Below are 22,183 nucleotides of genomic sequence, written 5' to 3' on the forward strand. Positions count from 1 at the left end.
GACTACATTTCTCAAGCCCGAATGACATCCCGATGTCGCTGCTGTCGATCCTGGTTGTGTGGATCAGGGAGTCTATGTCCCTTTCGCTCTTAGCATACAGCTTTATGTCATCCATGTAGAGGAGGTGACTGATCGTAGCTCCATTTTTGAGGCGGTATCCATTGCCTGTCTTGGTGATTACTTGGCTTAGGGGGTTCAGTCCTATGCAGAACAGCAGTGGGGAGAGTGCATCACCTTGGTGTGTATATATATATATATATATATATATATATATATATATATATATATATGCATATATACATTCTCGCCTATTCTTAAATTGTATTTGCAAGCCATGTTCTTTCCATTTGGCTGAGCATTCTCATGGACGACAGTGTGCAACATAAGACATGAACACGGCAGCTCAACCAGTATCACACCTGTCCAAAGATCACAACACATTACATGATATATGTAGGTATGCTACAAAAGAAGTGTGAACACCTACACAGTGTATCGAAATAGAGCATATCAATAAATAGAGATTACTGACAAGAATAAAATTAGCCTCAGTTTATACTTTGTAAGGATTAGTTAAGGATGAAGGATTTTCTGCCACTTTTGTGCCTAAATTGACTTGTCCAGAAATCAATGTAAAGTAAATTTAAAATAAAGAAATGTGTGATCATTCAAATCGTTCATATATTTTGGCTTCAATATTTGCCATCTTACATATCAAAAGAGATTTTTAATGTAGAGTGACATGAGTGACGCTTTTCATCACAATACGAGAGTATAACAGTGGCTAAAAAGGTCAACGAAATGTTGAATGTTGAATTGAATTGAATTTGACTTTTATTTGGTCTCCCGTAGGAGAAACTTGTCTCGGAGGGCAGGCCCTCTGTGCTGCTACATACAGTGAACAAAAACGTACACATACACTACACAACAGAAATTGGACAATTACATACGATACAAGACAATATAAACTCTACATACATTGGACACTGCATTACAGTCATATGCACCCCCCCCCCCCACACACACACACATACACTGCCCTCATGCCCTCCCGCTTGTCTGTCTGCCTCCCCCTAGTTGTTTATTGATTAAGATGCAGTATGAATGAGTTTTTACACCGGTTTAATTTGCAGAGAAGAGTCCTATACCTCTTTCCTGAGTTTAGCAGCTCGAATTCGGAGTGTAACACATTGGAAGGATTGTCTAAAATGTTGTTGGCCTGTTGAATAACGGACTGCACATATATGTCCTGGGGAGCAGGGGTGCCCTCTTTTACTATGTTATTACTCATTACAGCTAAGTGTTAAGATGCTTCACTTGTGTCATAAGAAGAATTTTAGGGATCTAGGATCAATATTCTAAAATCTATACTTTCTAAATGATCCATCCATTTTCAACACCGCTTATCCTGAAGAGGGTAATTGCTGGAGCCTATCACAGTCGTCTTCGGGCAGTAGGCGGGGGACACCCTGAACCGGTCGCCAGCCAAGCGCAGGGCACAATCAGATGAACGACCATCTGCGCTCACACTCACACCTAGGAACAATTTAGAGTGTACAATCAGCCTGCCGTGCATGTTTTTGGAATGTGGGAGTACCCGGAGAAAACCCACACAGGCCCGGGGAGAACATGCAAACTCCACATAGGGAGGCCGTAGCCGGAATCGAACCCTGCACCTCCTGCACTGTGAGGTCGACGCGCTACCATAGTTTTTAACTTGTTCTATGGCTAAGGCAGTCACCAGGGCTTGCGGGAATGTCTAGAATGGATGACCAATACTGTAGGGCATAAATTATGCCACTGGTCGCTCTCTGCTTCTCTGTTCTTTTTTTATTGTATTATTTATTTTTATTTTTTAGTAAACTAGTGCTTTACTCATCAAGGGTGTGATCCTTGATTCACACGCTGAAACCTACAAGTTTCTACACTCACCTTTTGTAAAAATTGCTCTGAAGTACATGTGTTCGGCGGCTCCTACTGTGTACTGTGTGGGTGAGCGAGCCAAAGTGTGATCACTTGCATGTCGTGTATTGGTGAAAAAGGCAGCTCGGGCTGCCAGAACTCATGTGAATTGCACGACACGTGACCATCCACACGACATATATAAGTTGCAGTGATATGCTTCGATTGTGGAGAGACATTTAGTAAGTCAGCATCGAAGATCCTTTCCCCCGATCGGTTACGAGCGATTTGGTGAGGTGACGAGTGGACAACGTGAATTACTGGATAACCCCACGTCAACTCAGAGCAACGGTCTTGTGTGACAGTGACGACACTGCATGTGTGCCTGCCTTGCATTTCAGTCTTCTTCTTTTTTAACATATTAGCAGAATATGAAAATCCAAAATGCAAATACAGCTCAGGTTTGATTATTTATTTATTTATTTGTTTGCTTGTTTGTTTATTTATTTATTTATTTATTTAATTCGCTGCTTGCATTTGTTGTGCGCTGAGAGGGTGAGAGAAGTGTGCAATTGCTCATATGCACTTGCGGGGATTAGGTTCTAAATTTAACCCGCAATAGGTGAAATCCGCAAAGCAGGCAACATATTTTTTTTTTACATTATTATACTACTGTATATTTTTTAAGGCTATGAGCCTCACCATGAACATTTTCTCACATTTCGCTCTTGTTTAAACATGTGCAAGTCCAAACCTTTGCAAGAAAAATAAGTATACAGTATTATTATTGATTATTGTACAGGAGACAGGTCATGGAGTAGGTGGTTTAAAATCGGTCTGTGGTAACTGGGTCAATATGATGCACGGTTTGTAAGATGTCAAAAACAGCATGCAAAATAACACTTCTAGTGATATAGTGAGTCTGCGAAAGGTGAACTGCAATATAACAAGGGACCATTGGATATCAAAAATGAACACCTAAGGTTGCTCACACAGCAGCGTAACGTATGCTGATTAAATCAAAGCGGTTGTGGCATAAGCAGTTGACACACCTCGTTCTGTAGTACTCATTTTCTCTTTTCGACTGATACTCACTTATGTTGTAGTCTTCTCAAATGCCTGATTGCTCTCCTTTTTCCTTTTTAAGATGGGCGTCCCATCGGGGTGGAGGGTATCCAAGTACTTGGCACTGGTAACTTGATGATTTCCAATGTTGGCGTGCAGCACTCAGGAGTTTACGTGTGCGCTGCTAACAAACCAGGGACCCGTGTTCGCAGAACTGCTCAGGGACGTTTAGTGGTTCAAGGTGAGTCCTGGAGGACAGCAATGTCCCATTCTCAAATTTGTCTGCATACTGTATCACACGTACATTAATTTTACTGCACTTATAGTGTGCTTATTCTTGACCACATGCATGATAAACTGTCGTTTCATTTCCCTTTTCTTCCCCCACTAAATATACCTAAGCCAAATAAAGTGCATGAAATAAGGGCCCCATGTCTAGAATAAGTCATGGAAAACATATAGGGTGTATTTTATATCGAGAGTGTTTATTTTTTTCCCACTGAATTTCAATGGGCATCATTGATACGCTCTTCGCGGGCGGCCCGGGTCCCCACACCTCAACTGTACAACATATTGTTGGATGCAGGGGAACCAAAAGGGTGATCTATTTTTGGTATTAGTCATTTGGAGAACTTTGGGACACAAAGACATCAGTATGGTCGATCTCAGTAGGCTTGCAGTTATGCTAAAAAGCCATTCTGAACACCTGTTCAGGCTGCAATTCTTTATTTTCTCAACTCATCATTTGCATTTGATCCAGCAAGTTGACATGTTGACGTGGTTAGAGGTAAGTGTGGTTTTAATGAATAAGATGAGAACAAACGTGTACATCCTTGTGCATGACATCTCCCCAAGCAGGAAGCATCTTTCATTCACTCTGGTGTGACATTGATTAAACCGGACCACACTTTACTTTAGCCGTATTGATCCTGGTCAATACTTCATTTTATCTTCCTGTCAAGTCAAACACGAGCATCTAATCCTTACAGGGGGGGAAACAGATGTTAATTAGGTGCCGCTGTCTGTGTTTTTGCGATTGATTTTCGTGCAGAAAAGATGGCTTGTGAAGTCTGAATATACAGTATGTACGTTCGGAATATGGTTTAAGAACAGGTTTCGGTAAACTTATATACTCAAATGGCCATTTAAACCCGCTCACACAAGCCACAAAACCCTTTTGATGTCAAAAATCTGAATAATTACGGAATCATGCAACTGCCAATGTGTAGAAAACATTTTTGACTGGTAGGTATTTAATCACATTTGAACAAACGTATTTGTAGGCTAAATGCCATAAACGTAGCATTTTTTGCCATAAAGCCATGGGCTATTGCCTTGTAGAGGGCCTGGGCTGGCCTGAAGTAATGACAGAAGGATGACTATCGGCCTGACGTGCCGACCTCTGAATTTAATTAGGTGCATGTATGTCACTGATCCTAGATTAATGTGCATGTTGAGGGGCCATCCTGCAGGGTTAGATGGGCCATAAACTTCAAGAAAGGCTCGTCCTCACCTCACCCCACACCGCCCTCCGGTCGCCAAAAATGTCTCTAGTCATGTGTAACGGATGTCAGTGCTTCGCGCTCCCAAACTGGAGGTGCGGCGTTGATCCCCAAGTTGGATGGATGCCACAACAGTAAAAACAGCACTGCATGATGAAGGAATGTTGATAATTCATTATGATCTGTAATTAATTGAGTTAATTAATTTATATTTTAATCTAATCTAAAAATTGAAAACCCCTATTTCCATTTTAAATCCATTACATTATTGAGGCAGAGCAAAAGAGTGACATCACCAAAAAAAGCGTCATTTTAAGTATTTTATTGTTTTTAAACAGACTTGAACAGATACAGTCATTTACTTTCTGCTATATTTGAGACTAGTCCCAAGTCCTACCTGCAACCTTTAGTTTCAACCACCAGGGGAATATCACAGTTTTTTTTTGTTGTTGTTGTTGTTTTGGGGTATTTTTTTTGTTGGAAATCTCCAAATAATTACAAAATAAAAATAAAATAGAACATCAGTTCGATAAAAAGTGTTTAACATATCAAAAACAGTAAGACCATTTTTCTGAGCAATATAAGTACTGAACACTGAACTTGCTTCACATAATAAAGAATAAAACAGACCCATAAATCACAGTGCTGCAAGTTAGCACTTCAGAAATAACACTGTTCATCATTACAAAATAAAGGTCTGAAATAAACATCAATCACTCATAGGCTACAGAGGACACAGCAGCTATTCTGACTTCATGCCTCGTACGCAGGGGATTCTCCTCGAGTTTAGTTTGCGAAGAGCTTTGTTGTGGCTTGCTCTATTGCTAACACTTTCGGTGCTAATGTTAGCTGTGGCTGCACTCGCGACTGGGTGCTTTGCATTGATGTGGTAGGCTAAACTTGAGCTGCTTCGGTGGTAAGCAAACTACTTCTTACAAATCAGGCACAACACTCTACCTCTATCAATGGTGCCGTCAGGGCCTTTTTGGAATGACATTTTCCATTCATTGGCCCAAGAACTCTCACACGCTCCTCCATTTTCTCACCACTGCTTACCTGGCCCTCCCAACTCCAATGGGAGGCTATCAGCTTCTGTGAAACAAGCCCAAACATACTGACAGCCAATCAATGTCCGCTTCAGGCTGTGACTGACAGTTGTTTCCCCATCCTCAACAACTCAAACACAGGAAGGCCACACATAAAAAGGGATATTATAAAAAGGCAACCCACCTAGAGAAACAATAAAGTTAGAGATTAAAATTGAGATTAACATGATTAAAAAAACATGTTGCACTTAATATGACTGTAATTAATTATTTGCAATTAACGCGATAATTTGACACCTCGATTGAGAACATGGATAAATACTGGCAGCTAACTCTACAAAAAAAAAAAAAAGATTACAAAGTCCCATTGTTATCTTTGATGAACAAATGCACACATGGAAACAGGCACACAAACACACACGCACACACAAAGTTCAACGTTCATGAAAATTGCATGCATAGGTCATGCATCAATGCAGTGTTTGTCTTGCAATCTTGTTATTTTGCAATCAAAGTGACCTTTTTGGTTTTGTTTATGTTGTTATTTAGTAGGAAAGCATTGTTTAGATATTTGAGGTATCGCAATTGCAAAAAAATGAAAATAAAAGGGGAAGTTCTGCTTGAAATGCATCTTTTCACAAAAAGTTTGTTTTTTCTCAGAATGTTTCTTGGAAACGAATACTTTCAAGAAACTAACCAATGTTCAACTGCTGCTTCCCAAAGAATGTTAAAAGGTAGAAATGTACGGTACTTTGTTTCCTGATGAAAGAAGATGGTTAAAGCTTTCTTTTGGTCAGTTGCGTCTGTAGGTAGAGAACTCTGTTTTCTGTAGGCCTTCAAATATTTGTCAAAATGGTCAAAAATGGCTGGCACCAGCTCTCCCAATCTGAGAAAAATGGCTAGCATTAAATAAGTTTAAGAGTGTGACTCAACTCACTGTAATCGTGGACCTGCATCACATTGGCCTGCTATTTATTTTAGTTTATTCTTTATTGCACTCCTTTTCAGAAAATGTTTTGCATATTTCAATTGTTGTTGTTTCGTTTTACCTACCCCCCCCCCCAGAAATTAAACAAAACATTTAATTGAGTTGTGCAGGCTTTAGGTCACATTAATAAAGACAAACCGTTTTGTATCGGCTTATTTTGCTCACAATTGTTTATATCACAAAAACCTGGCATTTAGATCTGTAATTTTTTTTTACATCCACTGTCCAGTAAATCCATCCAGCCATTGTATATGCCCTCTTTGTCATTACATACAAGCTGAAGCCTATCCAAGGTGACTTGCGCCGAGAGAAAGGGTACATCCTTGACGAGTCGCCAGTCAAACTTAGGGCACACGCTGTATACTCAAACAACTATTGACACTCACATTCACATTTCTGGATATTTAAAGTTGACAATAATTTTTGCCATGTGCAAAGTGCATGGGGAGTGTGGGAAGATAATTCTAATTCCACAAAGGAGTATTCAGACATTATTAAAACTTGCGCAATTTAATAATATATAATTGATAATATTATGGGAATCAAGTCAGAAATAATGGTCAGTAACCTGCAACTCCAAGCAAATAAACTTGCGGTGAATTTGTGAGAGTAATGTTTGGTTGTGCGGCCCGGTAGTCCATTGGTTAGCACGTCGACTTCACAGTGCAGAGGTAGCGGGTTCAATTCCAGCTCCGGCCTCCCTGTGTGGAGTTTGCATGTTCTCCACGGGCGTGCGTGGGTTTTCTCCGGGTACTCCGGTTTCCTCCCACGTTCCAAAAACATGCATGGCAGGCTGATTGGTCACTCCAAATTGTCCCTAGGTGTGAGTGTGGGCGCGCATGGTTGTTCGTCTCTGTGTGCCCTGCGATTGGCTGGCAACCGGTTCAGGGTGTCCCCCGCCTACTGCCCGAAGACAGCTGCGATAGGCTCCAGCACCCCCGCAACCCTAGTGAGGATTAAGCGGTTCGGAAAATGGATGGATGTATGGATGTTTGGTTGTTTGGAGTATAAAGAGAGATAGGGAAAGCACAGGCAGAAGAAAGAATTGAAGCACAAGAGCTACAGGAGAAAGCAAGGCCACGATGGATGAATGTTGTTGATGATATAATGTATGCAGGTACAAATCAATGTCCTCTTGAGTTCCATCTGACCATCACCCTTGAAACACGACTCACAGTTCATGCTGTGATACACAGTGATAGAAGGAGAATGAAGGGAGAAAAGATAGCAAGCTAATGAAAGGCCACAAAAAATGCTGTCAACAAGCTTCTCATTCAAGTGCCTAAAGAAATAGAAATTGTGACGCATTTGTCTGTTGGTCTGACATTGAGTGTTGATTCATATGAGTCACTATAAAACTCATTGCAGTATACGTTTACGTCGTATATCGTTGATACCGATTACATGTATGCTACACGCACACACAGAGGCAGAGACAGAGAGAGAGAGAGAGAGCGAGATACTGTCGACACTGTGGAAGTGTTGAAAACATCCATTCATCAATTTTCTGATCCGCTTATCCACCGAAGGGTCGCGGGGCATGCTGGAGCCTATCCCAGCCGTCTTTGGGCAGTGGGCGGGGGACACCCTGAACCGGTTGCCAGCGAATCGCAGGGCATGCACAGACATCCATGCTCACACTCACACCTAGGGACAATTTAGAGTGTTCCACTAACCTGCCATGTCTGTTCTTGAAATGTGGGAGGAAACCGGAGTACCCGGAGAAAACCTACGCAGGCGTGGGGAGAAAATGCAAACTCCACACAGGGAAGCTGGAGCTGGAATCGAACCCTGCACTGCTGTACTTTGTCTGGTTCCTCAACTAGGATCTTTTTGTTATGGGTGACCCTGCCAGAAGCATAAATGCCCAGACAGCTCCAAGAATCACTGGGACACACAAACCCCTCAACTACCACGAGGTGATGGCTCAGGGAGAGGATCATATATGATACTTTTCTAACAAGTGTTCATAAGAAATATTTTCCTTGCCAACACCTGCATATACCCAGGTCCCGTTAGGTGATCATGAGGCATTACGCTCTGCACCTTTCTACCCGTTGGTGTTGATTGTGAGATATCATCAAAACACGCTTTATTAAAAGGCATAGCCATAAATAATTCAGCGCAATAGTTAAAATCACCATTCTAATAAAAGTGGCAACCAAAATGAAACCTAAGCAGATGTAGCTGTAATTAATTACTGTGATTAAAGTCTCCATAAAGTCCCTGCCTAGCTCCATAGGCAAGGAGTTATCACCTCTAACCAGGGATGGCAATTTTCCGCGGATACGCGGAAATCCGCCATTTTATTTCTTAAATTGATCATTTTTGTGAATCGTCTAAATCCGTTGAGAAAATTTTAGGGGGGGGTCAGGTACCTTATCGTCGAGTTTTCACGAGCTCTCCCGATCAGTCTTTCCATCTTCTGATTGTAAACAGCCCTGCGATTGGACGTTTATGATGTCTTACTTGTTGTGATTGGTCGCCCCGTCCAGGCCACGCCCCTTTCCGCTTTTTTTCATCACTAGCCATTGCCATCCCTGTCTAACTGACTGTTTTCCTGTAGTATCGGACGAGATTGAGTATGTTGAAGTTGCAGTTTACCGTTAAAGTGCTTTAAAGCACATTAGGGCTGACAAACGTTCTCTTGCTTGCACTATGTGTGTCTGTTTTTTCTTCATTTTGCATCTCATAATTATGCTGACACCATATTGCAACTGTAAAACAACATTTGGACCAAAGTGTAGAGCTTCTTTGTGTTAACAACAAGTACTTTCTGAGATTGACACAGAAGTATGCCATAGTATTCAGCTATTACATTCTTTTGCTTTATTGAGTAGTGTCCTTTGGTGGTGCGCTCTTATGATTGACATTTGCATTTGTTTTCAGCTCCTGCAGAGTTTAGTCAAGCTCCGCAGTCGATTGCCCGACCTGTGGGGACCACCGCTATCTTCACCTGCCAAGCTCAGGGGGAGCCTGAGCCCCAGCTTACCTGGCTGAAGAACGGTCAGGTCTTGGAGCCTGATGGTCACATCAAACTCAGGAATAACAACAGGTTAAGTCACAAAAATCTTGTCAAGAAATTAATAAAACACAAAAACACTTTTCTTATCTCACATTAAAAAAATGCCTAAAAATATGACAAGCTTGCATGTTGCATTTTAGATTTGGCATACTGCTCCGCAGGAGATTGTATTTCATCTGTGTGGGTTAGTTTTGATGCAACCTCCTGGGAAGGTATTCTTCCACGAGTTACACTAAACACGTTGGCAATAGTCCACACATTGACATTGTCATAAAATGCAACACTGATAAACACAAACCACAACAGTAAAAAAGAATAAGGAGAACCATCTGGGATATCTATCTATCTATCTATCTATCTACTTGATTAAATCAACCTCTTAATAATGCCATAATGTCACAATATGTAGCCCTGCTCCAGCAAAAAACAAAAACAAAAAAAACACTACAGTTGAATCTCGTTTCAACATATCTCAAGGGACATAATAAATCTGTACGTTCTGACGGATGTTCCTTGTCACCATTTCCAATAAAATGGCTGCCAACTAGTATGTATAATACAGTATGAACATTTAAGGTAGATGTAGATGAAGAAAAAATAATCTGACATGAAACAAACAATGGGAAGTGTTCCTACTTCATCTCTGAAATCATTCAGTCAGCAAATGTTACCCAACTGCCAGTGCGATATCTGAGAGACTCCCTTTCGAAAGTCAGAGACAATTTCAGCCTTCACAGACAGTGAGATTTGCTTCTGTTTATCCCACGCGTACATTGTCTTCATAAGGATAGGAACGTTATGGGATGAAAATGTTGAAACGAAGTTTGACTGTATAACTATGGCTACGTTCACACTGCAGAGCATTTAATGTTCCTAAAAACACCTTTGTAGATTCACAAACGATTGGTTTTATAGTCTCCCTCCAAGCACTCTGACCTGCCCGCATCAATAGGAAAGAGGCCCACGTGTGTCATTTAAGAGCATTTCATGTATTTGAGGGTTTTAACAAAAAAAAAAAAAAAAAAAAAAAAGAAATGTGACCTTTATCTTCCAATACAACACCACAAGATCTCCAAACCTCTACGGTACAATAGAGTACTTTGCAATCAATTTTCTCAATATGAAAACTTTAAATAAATAAATAACATCATACTCACCAGAGATGCGAATGCAGAAGCTCCTACCTGTCGGTGTAGACTAAGTTGCTCTCTCATATTAACTACTCTGATACTCACACACACACACACACACAATACAGCAGGGGGATCCGACCTTTATTGAACAAAGATCTCCTACGATCAACCAACCTTCCGCGATCGACCTGTTACCGCACACGCACTTAGACACGCCTGGCCTGATGAGCAACAGCCATAACTAAGATGAACGAAACAGAAAAATAAAGATACAAGAGTTTGTGAAAAGCAAATCACTGCCCACCTTCAACGAGACCTGACGCGCTGGCATGCGCCGCACTTTTGCGGCGTGTTAACGACCGTAGCTCACGTGTACTGTTTTAAAATGCTTCACACGGCACTCCAGATTCCCATTTTTTGCCTGTGCCCTTGGTGAAATGTACATGAAACAACCTCTTAATGAGAATAATAATAACAATTAAAGATATAGCGCAACAGCTCTGATCGCAAGCTGCAATTGCAGACTGCTGAGTGCGAACAATTTCCGGTGAAGCAGGTGACGGGCCACCCTAGGTTTAAGGTGACCTGCTTTTTTATTTTATCCTATTTTATTTTGAAATACTTTTTGTCAAAGTGAGACTGATAGTGCACACTCCACCCTTAGCATCCTAACACAAAAATATATCATTTTAATAGCACGCACACAGACACACTAACGTTTGGGTTGTTTTGTTTTTTTCCCTCTCCATCCCTCGCGATCGACTTGGGACCAATCGACGTATTGGGCACCCCTGATTTAGAGGCTGGATAACACATTTTATATGTGTACAGTTCCTAATGACGCAATTAAATAACGTTTGGGACATTGAAGAATACTATTTTGCATTGCCTGGTTGTGAGAAATTCCTTTGGGTGGCATTTCTCCATCAGCGTGGTCATTTTTACACCGCCTGATTTAACGCATGTCTTTGTGTGCGTAAACCATATTGGATGCTTTCCCATGGCGGTCCCCATGAGTGCAATGAGTTTTGTCTGAGCACGATAAAGTCCACGTGCAGCAAAGACTGTTTTATTGGCTTCTGAGATGTGGCATTGCAAATGCATCTCAAAGTTCATTTAGATGATTAATTGTACATTGTACCAGCTTGTACCCACCTACTTTTTATTGGCATGTATTTGCACGAACTGTGGCAGCGCGGTATAGCTTGTGGTGAACAGTTCGCGGCAGAGAGGTTTTGGTTTGATTCTCTGCTTGCAGAGTTTGTGTGTTGTGTGCTTGCCTATGTTATATCAAAGATATAAGGCTTCCTCTGAAATCCCAAGGTTAGCTCATAACAGTAATGCAGCAGTTATGAAGACTCTGAATTGCCCATAAGTGTCAATTTGAGTGCGAGTGGTCATTTGTAGGTACATGCAACCAGTAATCACACTCTTATTCAAAGTCAACTAGGATGCAGCTTGCCCGTGATCATGAAGAGGATAAGCAATAGACCAGGGGTGTCAAATTCATTTCTGTCGCAGGCCGCATTACAATTCCCGTTTGCCCTGGAGGGCCGTGATGACTGAAAATGTACAAAGAAGTCAAGAATAACATTTTATTCAATTATTGTTTCAGTAACTGGAATTAGGGGTTTGGTACAGTCATACCTCGGTTTTCGACCATAATCCATTCCAGAAGGCTGTTCGAAAACCGAAACCACGCTTTAAAAAAAAATAAAATCTTTATTGAACACGTCTGTTCACAATGGAACGCTACACGAGAAAGCGTCACTTCCTCATCTACCCGAGGAAGCGTCACTACCTCGTGTAAGGAAGGCGAGTGGAGTCAAGTGACGCATTCAAGTCCGCTCAGTTTGTTCGAGAACCGAAATTCGGTCGTCATCCGAGGCATAAAAAACCCGAAATATTTGGTCGAAAACCGATTTGGTCGAGAACAGAGACGTTGGAAAACGAGGATTGACCGTAACAAGAAAATGCTTACAATGTGTCACAGATTTATTACATAGGAAAATGTGAAATTTTGCGACAGATTTTAGCAGACATCATGGGAGTTGTCATCTTTGATTTGTTTTTGCGGGCCAAATAAAATGATGTGGCAGGCCACATCTGGCCCCCGGGCCTTGAGTTTGACACTTGTGCAATAGACAGTAAATTAATGCATGAGATGTAATAATATTGGCTTCATTCCAAGTGGAATGCAGAAGAAATAATAAATAAAAGGGACTATTGATCATGATGAAGTGTATGTGTGTTATCACAAAATGAAAGCATACCGTAACTGCTGTAAACACCGCTGAACGGATCCAGCACATTTACTTTTCTGTACGCTCTGACACCACATGACTCCACGCAGGGTTAAATTTTTCTTGTTGGAGCATGCGAGGATCCTACCACTATTCATCGTTTTATCATTCCTATGTAAAAAGTGGGAAGTAAGTGTATTGCATATGCATGAAAACGATCAATAGCTGCTGTGTGGTGCGGCAAGTACATTGAGCAGACACCACTATCACTCACATGCACTGATCTACTCCCACTTGCCTACTCCACCATACACTTTATTATTCGGGGAGAAGAAAAGAGGAGTGGAAAAAAACTAATTGAGAGACCATGTTTTGTCGTGGGGGGTGGGGGGGAAGCAAAACGATATGTGGCAAAATGACCAAATGAGAAGGTAAAGTGAGTTTCCACTTGCCAGTAATAGTGCATGACCTGCTATAATGTGGAAGTCACGCTTCACAAACTACTCTTTGATTGCTGAGGGAACCAAGCATCATTTTGTAATCTACCATTAGCTAATTGGCTCATAAACTGCTAGTTGACCGTAAAAAGCTTTCTGCCATTTAAGATTAGATTTGCATCTTTAAAATGTCCCCGTGTGTTGTTGTTGTACAAATGGGCTTTGTATCTTGGCCACTGAAAAAATGTTAAGATAATTTCCACTTCAGGAAATGTGCAGCTCTTCTGCGTCACTGGAGAGTCTGTCCAAAGAAATTTTGATTCCCAATTGAGGTTTCCCAGTCATTATTTTATGTGATGTTCTGCTTGAATTGAGAGACAGCGTGAGAGGGTGGGGTGCCCCAACAGATCTAAAAGATGGCTCTCGGTGAAAAAAACACTTTCTGTGCTTGGCATATGATGCATTTATTATGCCCATTACCGCCACCTGCAGGAATGGAGTGGAACGGTATTGCTCAGCATATTATGAATACGTATCAGATATGAACACAGATAAGATTGGTTGGCCTTGCTAGGGGGTCTACAACAACTGAGTTATATTCAGTTTTGTAGTAATTTTAAATGAATTCAACGATGTATATGGCAGTGATGGTACGCTAAGTATGAGATTCGCCCCAAATAACTTGAGTCACCGAGCATGGAAACAATGTAAGCAAGATCATAAAAGCTTCATCTTTTCAACCAAAAATATCTAGCATGATTTTGAACCATGACTGCAGTCAAAGACATATTATACGGCGTATGACAATACCGTGCTGTATTATTTGATAGTATGTTCATATTGGCATTTTGCATGGCCAGGGATTTCAGGTTACGCTGGGCTGTTGTTTTTTTGGGGGGGCGGTTTCTGCTCACTGGGTATGGGGTACGAGCAGGAAGATGAGTTTTACCTCAAGCTCAAAAAGCCTCTGTTGTGAGGATTGCTTTTATTGCTGTGCAGCAAAGACGCAGAGTAGATGGGAAATCATGGCGCGAGGCATTTTACCTCCTGAACCAAGCTAAAACAAAGGTAATCATATGCAAATTGCATTCAACTGCTCTGGGCAGGACGATGCCTCTGTTCTCATAATGCAGTGTAGTATATTAGTGTTATGACAGGGAAGCCGGAATATACTGTGAGCGCAACAGACCATTTTCAATTAATGTATGCTCGCTATGGGTGTGTGTGTTTGTGCAACAATATGCATACTGCAATGTTGCTCCCTTCAGCTCCTCATCTCTCATGACCTTCAGGAGGAAATCGGACAAGGGTAGGAAGAGGAATCGATTGTACATTTCATTCATGCACGCACGCGCGCGCACACTGGCACAAACACACAAGCGCAGTTACATGCCCGCACACAAATTAATCAAAAAGCGAGTGAGCCTGCATGTGCAGAAAAAGCTCAGCAGTGCTATTATTCACTTGGTGTACACATACGTTCACCTAAAAAAATTTGCAAATGTGTTGCCCTTTGCACTTTACATATCGGAGGCAAATGCTGAACGTGATGTCAGCTCAGACCTGATTGGCTGCTTATGTAAACGGACATGGCCACCCGGGGGAAGCTGTTTGTTCTCACTGCTACATGATGACAGATGTGAAAGCACACGCATGCATGCACATACACTTGTGTGCTTGCTGAAACATATTCAAACACACTTGTTTCGAGTTTGGTTTCACTGTAACCATTATTTCCAGATGAATGCGCTTTGAGAGTTATGACCATTTTCTCTCTTTGCAGCGAAGGTTTGCAAGTGTGTGCACACCTAGCGAATGTTGTTTGTTTTTCGTCACAAAGACATTTTGCACAATTTGATGGCAACAAGAACTGTTGGCAACCATTAAAACAGTTTGGGAATGTCTTTGCAACTATCGGCGTCACTGAACAAACACTGACAAAAACCAAAAAACCCACATTCGCTACATGTGCACGCCCTTGCAAAGCCGCTCAGTGAGATACGGGCTTTCGACGACTGCACTGTCACTACATGACCAGCTTCCCTCATGAAATTCTATTGATCTTTATAGCATTGGGAAAGAAAGGAAAATGATTTGAATGTTTTATAATTGAAGGTTATCATTTGAGGTAGCAGGCTTCTTTGCAAACTGCACATTTTCCCACAAACTACTCTTAAAGGGTCTTTCTTTCCTTTTTCATTCTTTTCGCTCACTGTCTTTCACCAAGAGCAGTCTTTTCTTGTTTGCCGCCCCTCTTTGCACCCCACATGAATCATCGAGAGCGAGGGCTTGGGCATTGGCCTTGACCTCTGACATCGCCTGTAATCAGTCAGAGCACCGGGCCCTTCACTCCTCTCAGGCCACAGACGGCTCATTGACCGTCTCCCCTCCACTTCCCCCCCACCTTCTCCTCCCGTTCCTCTCTTTGTCCCATTCCCTAATAGCTGGATTCACAATGGCCATGCTGTTTTTTTAAATGGGTCCTGCTCAGAGACAAAGGCGAGCAAACACGCCCTTGGAGATGGAACAACAGGCCCAAGGCCCCGCTGTCAGACAAACTGGCCTTACGCATCAATCCGTGAAACGACCTTGAACTGATGGGTAAATGATGGTGTCATCCTGTCAGGAGAGGACACACCCAGCTTTGGAGCTCAGGCAAGCCAAGCAAACAACTCCCATCCCCCATACCCCAAATCCCCACACACTTTTTCTTTCACCCTTTCCATCTGTTCCTTTGCATCTTGGGATACTTTGGAGTTACATACTGACGATCAAGACCAGACTATCATCTTTTTTTCTTAAAAAAAAAGTCACTTGCTGTTTCATGTGATATTTGTGACACAACAGGGATTTAGCCATAAGCCTACCAGATCCCATTCATCCCTCCGGTATTTTTTTTTTCCTGGTCGGAAAAGAATGTGGTTTACATTTACAGCTGCAGCATGACTAACACCTACTTCAAACAGAAGCACTTTGAGTGGAAATAATGACCGCCTTCATCAGCCACCACTGACCTTTAGAAAAGTGTCAAAAAGAACAGTTCTCCCAAGCAAGATGCCGACAAAGAACAGTAATTTGCTTCAAATTTAAGCATCAAAAAAAAAAATCTACACTCACAAATGACACTTGATCTTCCTGAGATTGGTGATAAGTGGTATTTTTAAGTATCTTGTATTGTCTCTCATGCGATTGTTAATGCACTGTTGTAAAGCAGTGAGTGTTGTAATTATACGTCACACTGCTCTCCAAATGTGGAGAAGACTAAAAACTGAATGTCTGACCGACTTTTTTACCAGCAGATGTGGTATTCCGTAAGCCTACACGTCGGCAGTATCATTGTGTGCGAGAGTGTGTGCGCGCATACAAGGTGAGCGCTACTGTACCTGCCAAACACGATCGCTGTATTGATACCTTTCCCTTGAATTGCTCTGTGCTGGTAATGGCGTCAGGTCGGGCGTCCCCAGTATATGGCGCCTGGTCATGTTGCCTGTCTGCAAACACTCCATCTGTTGCTGCTATGGAAGGCTGTCGGAAATGTGATGGTTGAGTAGTGAGCGGAGACTGGAGACTATGGCCGCCTGTGAGATCAGTGGTGATATTGGCTTTGAGAGGGCGTTAATGCAAAAGGCCTCTCTGACCTGACCATTTTCCAGATTCGGTCCACCTGGCAGACAGAAGAGGAAAATTACGCCTCCATCACACAGTGTATCCTGCCCCTCATTAGAAAAAGTAATGATGTAATTATATGTACTTTAAAAAGGATATTGGATCGTTCACTTCTCGAGTTTGGCTGAGTGACAAAAAAAGAACACTGCTTTTGGTTCAGCCATGCCTGTCGTCGTAAAATACCACTTTCCTCATGTCCAATAAAAAGGTCCGCAAGATTGCAAATGATGGATTATTTACGATGTACATACACACACATCCAGTACTGGGCGATGTTCAAACGATCCTGTCGGAGTTGTGAAAATGTTGCGAAACTCATTTCCACAGTTATGAAAACCGAGGGCCAAACGATGTTGCTGCTCTTGTTTAAACGAAATATCACAATAAATTATTGTTTCATGAATCTAAATAGTTTCCGAGACCAACATAATATTGACACATTTTGACATTACCATTCAAGGACCAGTTATACTGGTGGCCACCTAGGACCGCTTTACATAGCGAGTACCGACAGGCCCTTTGCACTGTATCCCATGTTGGTCATTTTTTTTCATGTTTCTTGTGCAGAGCGTGCCTGTTAAGTGAAACTTCGTTGCACGAATGTGTAATGACAATCAAGCAATCCAATCCTACTTTCGAACCTATGTCCAACAAAAATGACATTTTAAATAAGGACAAAATACTGTATGTGCTTTTAACAAATTAAATTGCATACATTTCTCAATGCAATGCATTATAGAAGATCGAGCCTTCTATGATAAAGGGTTTGAATAATCAAAAAATAGCCCCATACAATGTTTTTGTTGTCGTTTTGTTTCCCAGTGCAAAGGGCTCTCGTCTAAAAAAAATTCATAATAATGCAATTCAAGGACAGCACAAAACTGCTGAACAGCAACTCATTTTGTGCATTCTTCACGAAAACCAACTCACTCAGAATTGTAGTACTGTTTCGGGAAAATCCTACATGTCTCATTCCAAATCTGCCAAAAATGATTCAGCCCTCCTCATGTCGTAGTATAGGGTGAAAAAAAATCTGATGGAGATTTCTCCATGACACATTTTCCATGAAAAACATGGGTTTGATTCCTCCTCCGAAAAGCCAAAGGGAAAAAATGAAATATTGAACAAAATATTGAAAAAAATACTGAATAATTGAACTTGCACATCCCAGGCCTTGAGTACAAAGACCACTGTAGTAGTTGTTTACAATTCCCATCTCCCTTGATAAATCTTTCAAAGCAGTTGTCACCCCCCACTCCCTGTTTTTTTCCTTTTTGATCAAGGGCCACTCAGCGTGGCCCATTCCTCAAGTGTTCCAGTTGGAACCTACACAGCTCACTCTATGAAGCCTCCAAATCAACAGGGTGATTTCTCTTCAAATTATTCGAATGAACAATGGATTGATTCACTATTTAAGTTGAAGTCAAATCTGTAATCTATACAAACGTCATGAATAGAGTTTTTGATCATCTTACATTTGTACTCATGTTGTCACGTTACGTGGTGGTGGTGGACCCCAAAAAGCAGGCAGGAGCAGGGTGTATTTGACGAATTGTATTTAAAACAAAGAAAACTAAATCCAAAACAAAGTCCAAAGTAACAAACAAAAACCATGACTTAAACAAAAACTATCAATAACCAAAACACTACCAGAAAAAACATGACAGCAGCAAAGGAACAGCAAACAAACGAACATCACAGTAGCAAAAGCAAACAATGACCCAACACTGAGTGTTCGGGCCGTGAGTCCTTTTAAAGCCCTAATTACCTATGACCAACAGGTGTGCAGCTGCCGGGGGAGCCCTACAGTGCCACCTGTTGGTCCCTAAACCGAATCATGACACATGTTGAGCATCACACGCGCACGCGCACACACACGCGTAGTATGTTGCAAATACATATTGGATGATGTTCAACCAGCGCAGATAACACAGCAATGAGACATCTGCGGTGTTCGACAAAAACAGTGATATGATGGAGGGAGTGTAAAGTAAAAGCGATGAAGGAAGAGATTTACCTTGTGTGGGAATCTGTTTGTTACAACACATGTACATGTGTGTGTGCATGTGTGTGTGTGTAGACACATGAAAGGGTTCACAGATGTTTGCAAATGACTTTTTTTTAAAACTCTGAAATCGATTTATGCTTTCCAAAGGGGGTTCCAGCAGATGACAAACCAGGTTGAAATATGTTCTGGATGAGGTGTGTGCATGACGATTTCCTTGCCTGTGAAACCTCTGCCAGCACACGGAGAAAGCAATATTTGATATTGATTTGCGTTACCCTTCACATAAGAACTGCACAGGAGCATTTCGGGGTGTCGGGGGGGGGGGGGGGGGGTCATTTTTTATGCTTTTTTATATATGATGGCAAAACTCTGGATTTTCTTTGACATTGGCTGTCACTGAAAAACAGATTGCATACCTGCTGCTTGCCTGGTCCATCATACTGTAACTGCTGTGTGTGTCTTAGGTTGAAGTTGTTCTTAAATTACATGCACTGTATTGTGTAAATTCTACATATGCCATATGTCCTTCAAATGTAATCCACAGCTCTTTTTGAGAGCACATCACTGTAACTGTTGCTAGTCACTGTGCACCCTGTCGCCTCAGCCTGCTCTGATTTGAAAGCTGAGGACAACATTTTGGGACTCCGAAGTTTCCCAAAAGTCCTGTTTTGAAGGAAGACATCTTTTCAAGGATGAACGTCAATGTGACTTGCAAAATGTGGTTGTGTGGACGTGGGCTTGGATGAAGAAACATTCTCTGAAATACACATGAAGAAAAATATTGAAACATATCCGTGGATCAGCCACTTACAAAGCTCATATGTTATTTTCAGATTGCAATAGCCTACATCAACTGCTATTTTATCATGCAAATGATTCGTAAAGCTCATCTTTCTGCCTCTCACAGCACCCTGACGATATACAGCATCAGTCAGGACGACGAGGCCATCTACCAGTGCATTGCTGAGAACAGCGCCGGATCCACGCAGGCCAGTGCTCGCCTCACGGTGCTCTGGGCTGATGGACTCCCTGGTGTGCCCACCAACGTGCAGGCCAAGGCCCTCTCGCCCACCACCATCCAGGTGTCCTGGAGGGAACCAGATCAGAACACACAGGACATCATCGGTTATGTGCTCCACATCCGCAGGACCCCAGGTGAGGACGCAACAAAAGCCAAAGAGCCTCAGGCAAATGAAACGGAAGCGTCCATCCATCTCTTTTCGAATCCGATTATCCTCACGGGGGTCACGGGTGTGTTGGAGCCTATCTCAGATGTCTTTGGGCAGTAGGTGCGGTACACCCTGAACTGGTTGCTAGCCAATCGCAGGGCACACAGAGACGAACAGCCATTCGTACTAACAATCACACCTAGGGAGAATTTTTAGAGTGTTCCATTAACCTGCCACGCATGTTTTTGGATTGTGAGAGGAAACCGGAGTACCTGGAGAAACCACGCAGGCACGGGGAGAACAGGCAAACTCCACACAGGGGCCTGGAATCGAACCCTTCACCTTTGCACCGTGAGGTGGACGTTAACTAACCAGCACACCACCATGCCGCGAAAAAGAAACTATATTTCATCAAAACATATTGATGATCAATGCAATTGGATTGTACATATGCTACCTATTATGGACGAATCATACAGTATGTTACACATAAGCGATAGCTTAGTCCCAGCTGCTCTGCTCCCCAGAACATCTCCCTCTTGTGTAATTAAAGGCCCCAGGCATGAGCCAATACGGTTGCTGCAATTACACTTCCAGGATGGCATGGCCTGATAGTTTAGGGCTGGAGGTAGATTGCGGTTACGGTCGGGTGTCTCTGGTTTAAGAGCAATAAAATGCAATAGCACAACCCCTTTTTTGCGCTGCCATCTCTACCTCTGGCTGAAATTCCCAAGACCATCAAGGCCAAAGTAGATTAGCTATTCATTAAGAGCCAGCAAAACCAGTGAATAAGCAATAACCATTAAACGATGGCAAGAACAGATATATTGTCTCCCCTCTTGATCTTTTCTTAATATCACATAAATGGGAAAGAGAAAATCTCATTTAAACCTTATTTCTCTGTGACTTAATCCTTCTTTACCTCGCATACCTCCATTGCTCACAACAAGACCCTGTGGAAATGGAGTACGAGGAGGCGGTCAGTAAGGTGACGCTGCAACAGATCATCCGCGATCTCGAGCCTTCCACCAGTTACACCTTCTACGTCAAAGCCTACACATCCCACGGGGCCAGCAAGCCATCAGACAGTGCCACGGAGAGCACTCAAGGGGAAGGTGAGAGCTCTGAACTGCACGCACACAGAACCCACCCGTTGCGATGAAATACAGTGGTGAGAATTTTGTGTTCTTTTATTGTACAAAATCCACCAATCCTCAAAAGGAATAACAGAGTTTGTCTGTGGATTGTTTCATGCATTCCACCATGCCGAGATCACACACATGCTGACATGTAGCCAAGGAGTGATGGGATATCTGTGGCTTCAGTGCCTTGCCTCAAATGCACCTTGACAGTACGATACACCAAATGCAAACCAGTCATACCCCACAGCCGGTCTCCATTTTCAGCTTTTTTTTTTTGTAGCCACTGTAGGATTTGAATTTTGGATGCTACTCTTACGGGTTAAGCTCGAAAATTGTCTGTACTGCATACACACAAGGTTGTCCATTATTTTGAGTCTGTCGGGGGGTTTTTTTGTTTTGTTTTTTGTTTTTTGGAGTACTTGTTTTAACTCATTCACTCCCAAAGAAGTTTTTAAATGTCTTTTCAGACTTGGTCCAGAATTGGCTGGTACTGAATGAGTTTTAATTTAGTGGTTGCTTAAACAAAGGAAAAAAAAAACAATGCCCGAACCCAACAACCTTTTTGAAAGGATGCTCTAAAAAAGACATAGTGAACATATTTGCAGTGTGAAGTTGTTTGATGGTACAGTATTTTCCATTGTCTTGCAGTTCCGGCACCTCCCTCCCTCTTCGCCAAAATTGTAAACAGCAGTGTAGTGCAAGCAATGTGGGAAGCTTCCACCAAGATGGGTCAACACCAGGGCTTCCGACTGTATTACAGGAGAGCCCACGCAGCAGTGTTTACTGGTCCCATTTTCTTACCACGCAACGCTACTCAGTACAACATCACTCAGCTGGGTAAGAAGAAGAAGAACAGA

General features: G+C 42.2%; 1 protein-coding gene across 1 annotated transcript in view; it reads left to right on the plus strand.

The window, feature by feature from the left end:
• The window catches only part of igdcc3 (immunoglobulin superfamily, DCC subclass, member 3), a 75,559-nt gene that overhangs the window by 45,367 nt on the left and 8,009 nt on the right, over positions 1–22,183 (plus strand). Inside the window, exons 6-10 of the mRNA XM_086108176.1 lie at positions 3,050–3,208; positions 9,393–9,558; positions 19,923–20,170; positions 21,135–21,299; positions 21,975–22,163. Of these exons, the coding sequence (XP_085964302.1) occupies positions 3,050–3,208; positions 9,393–9,558; positions 19,923–20,170; positions 21,135–21,299; positions 21,975–22,163 (927 nt within the window). The remainder of the gene's footprint in view (positions 1–3,049; positions 3,209–9,392; positions 9,559–19,922; positions 20,171–21,134; positions 21,300–21,974; positions 22,164–22,183) is intronic.

The sequence above is a fragment of the Hippocampus guttulatus genome, chromosome 3 (assembly GCF_054856545.1).
Source record: "Hippocampus guttulatus isolate MCC_2025c chromosome 3, RoL_Hgut_1.0, whole genome shotgun sequence".
Classification (NCBI taxonomy): domain Eukaryota; kingdom Metazoa; phylum Chordata; class Actinopteri; order Syngnathiformes; family Syngnathidae; genus Hippocampus; species Hippocampus guttulatus.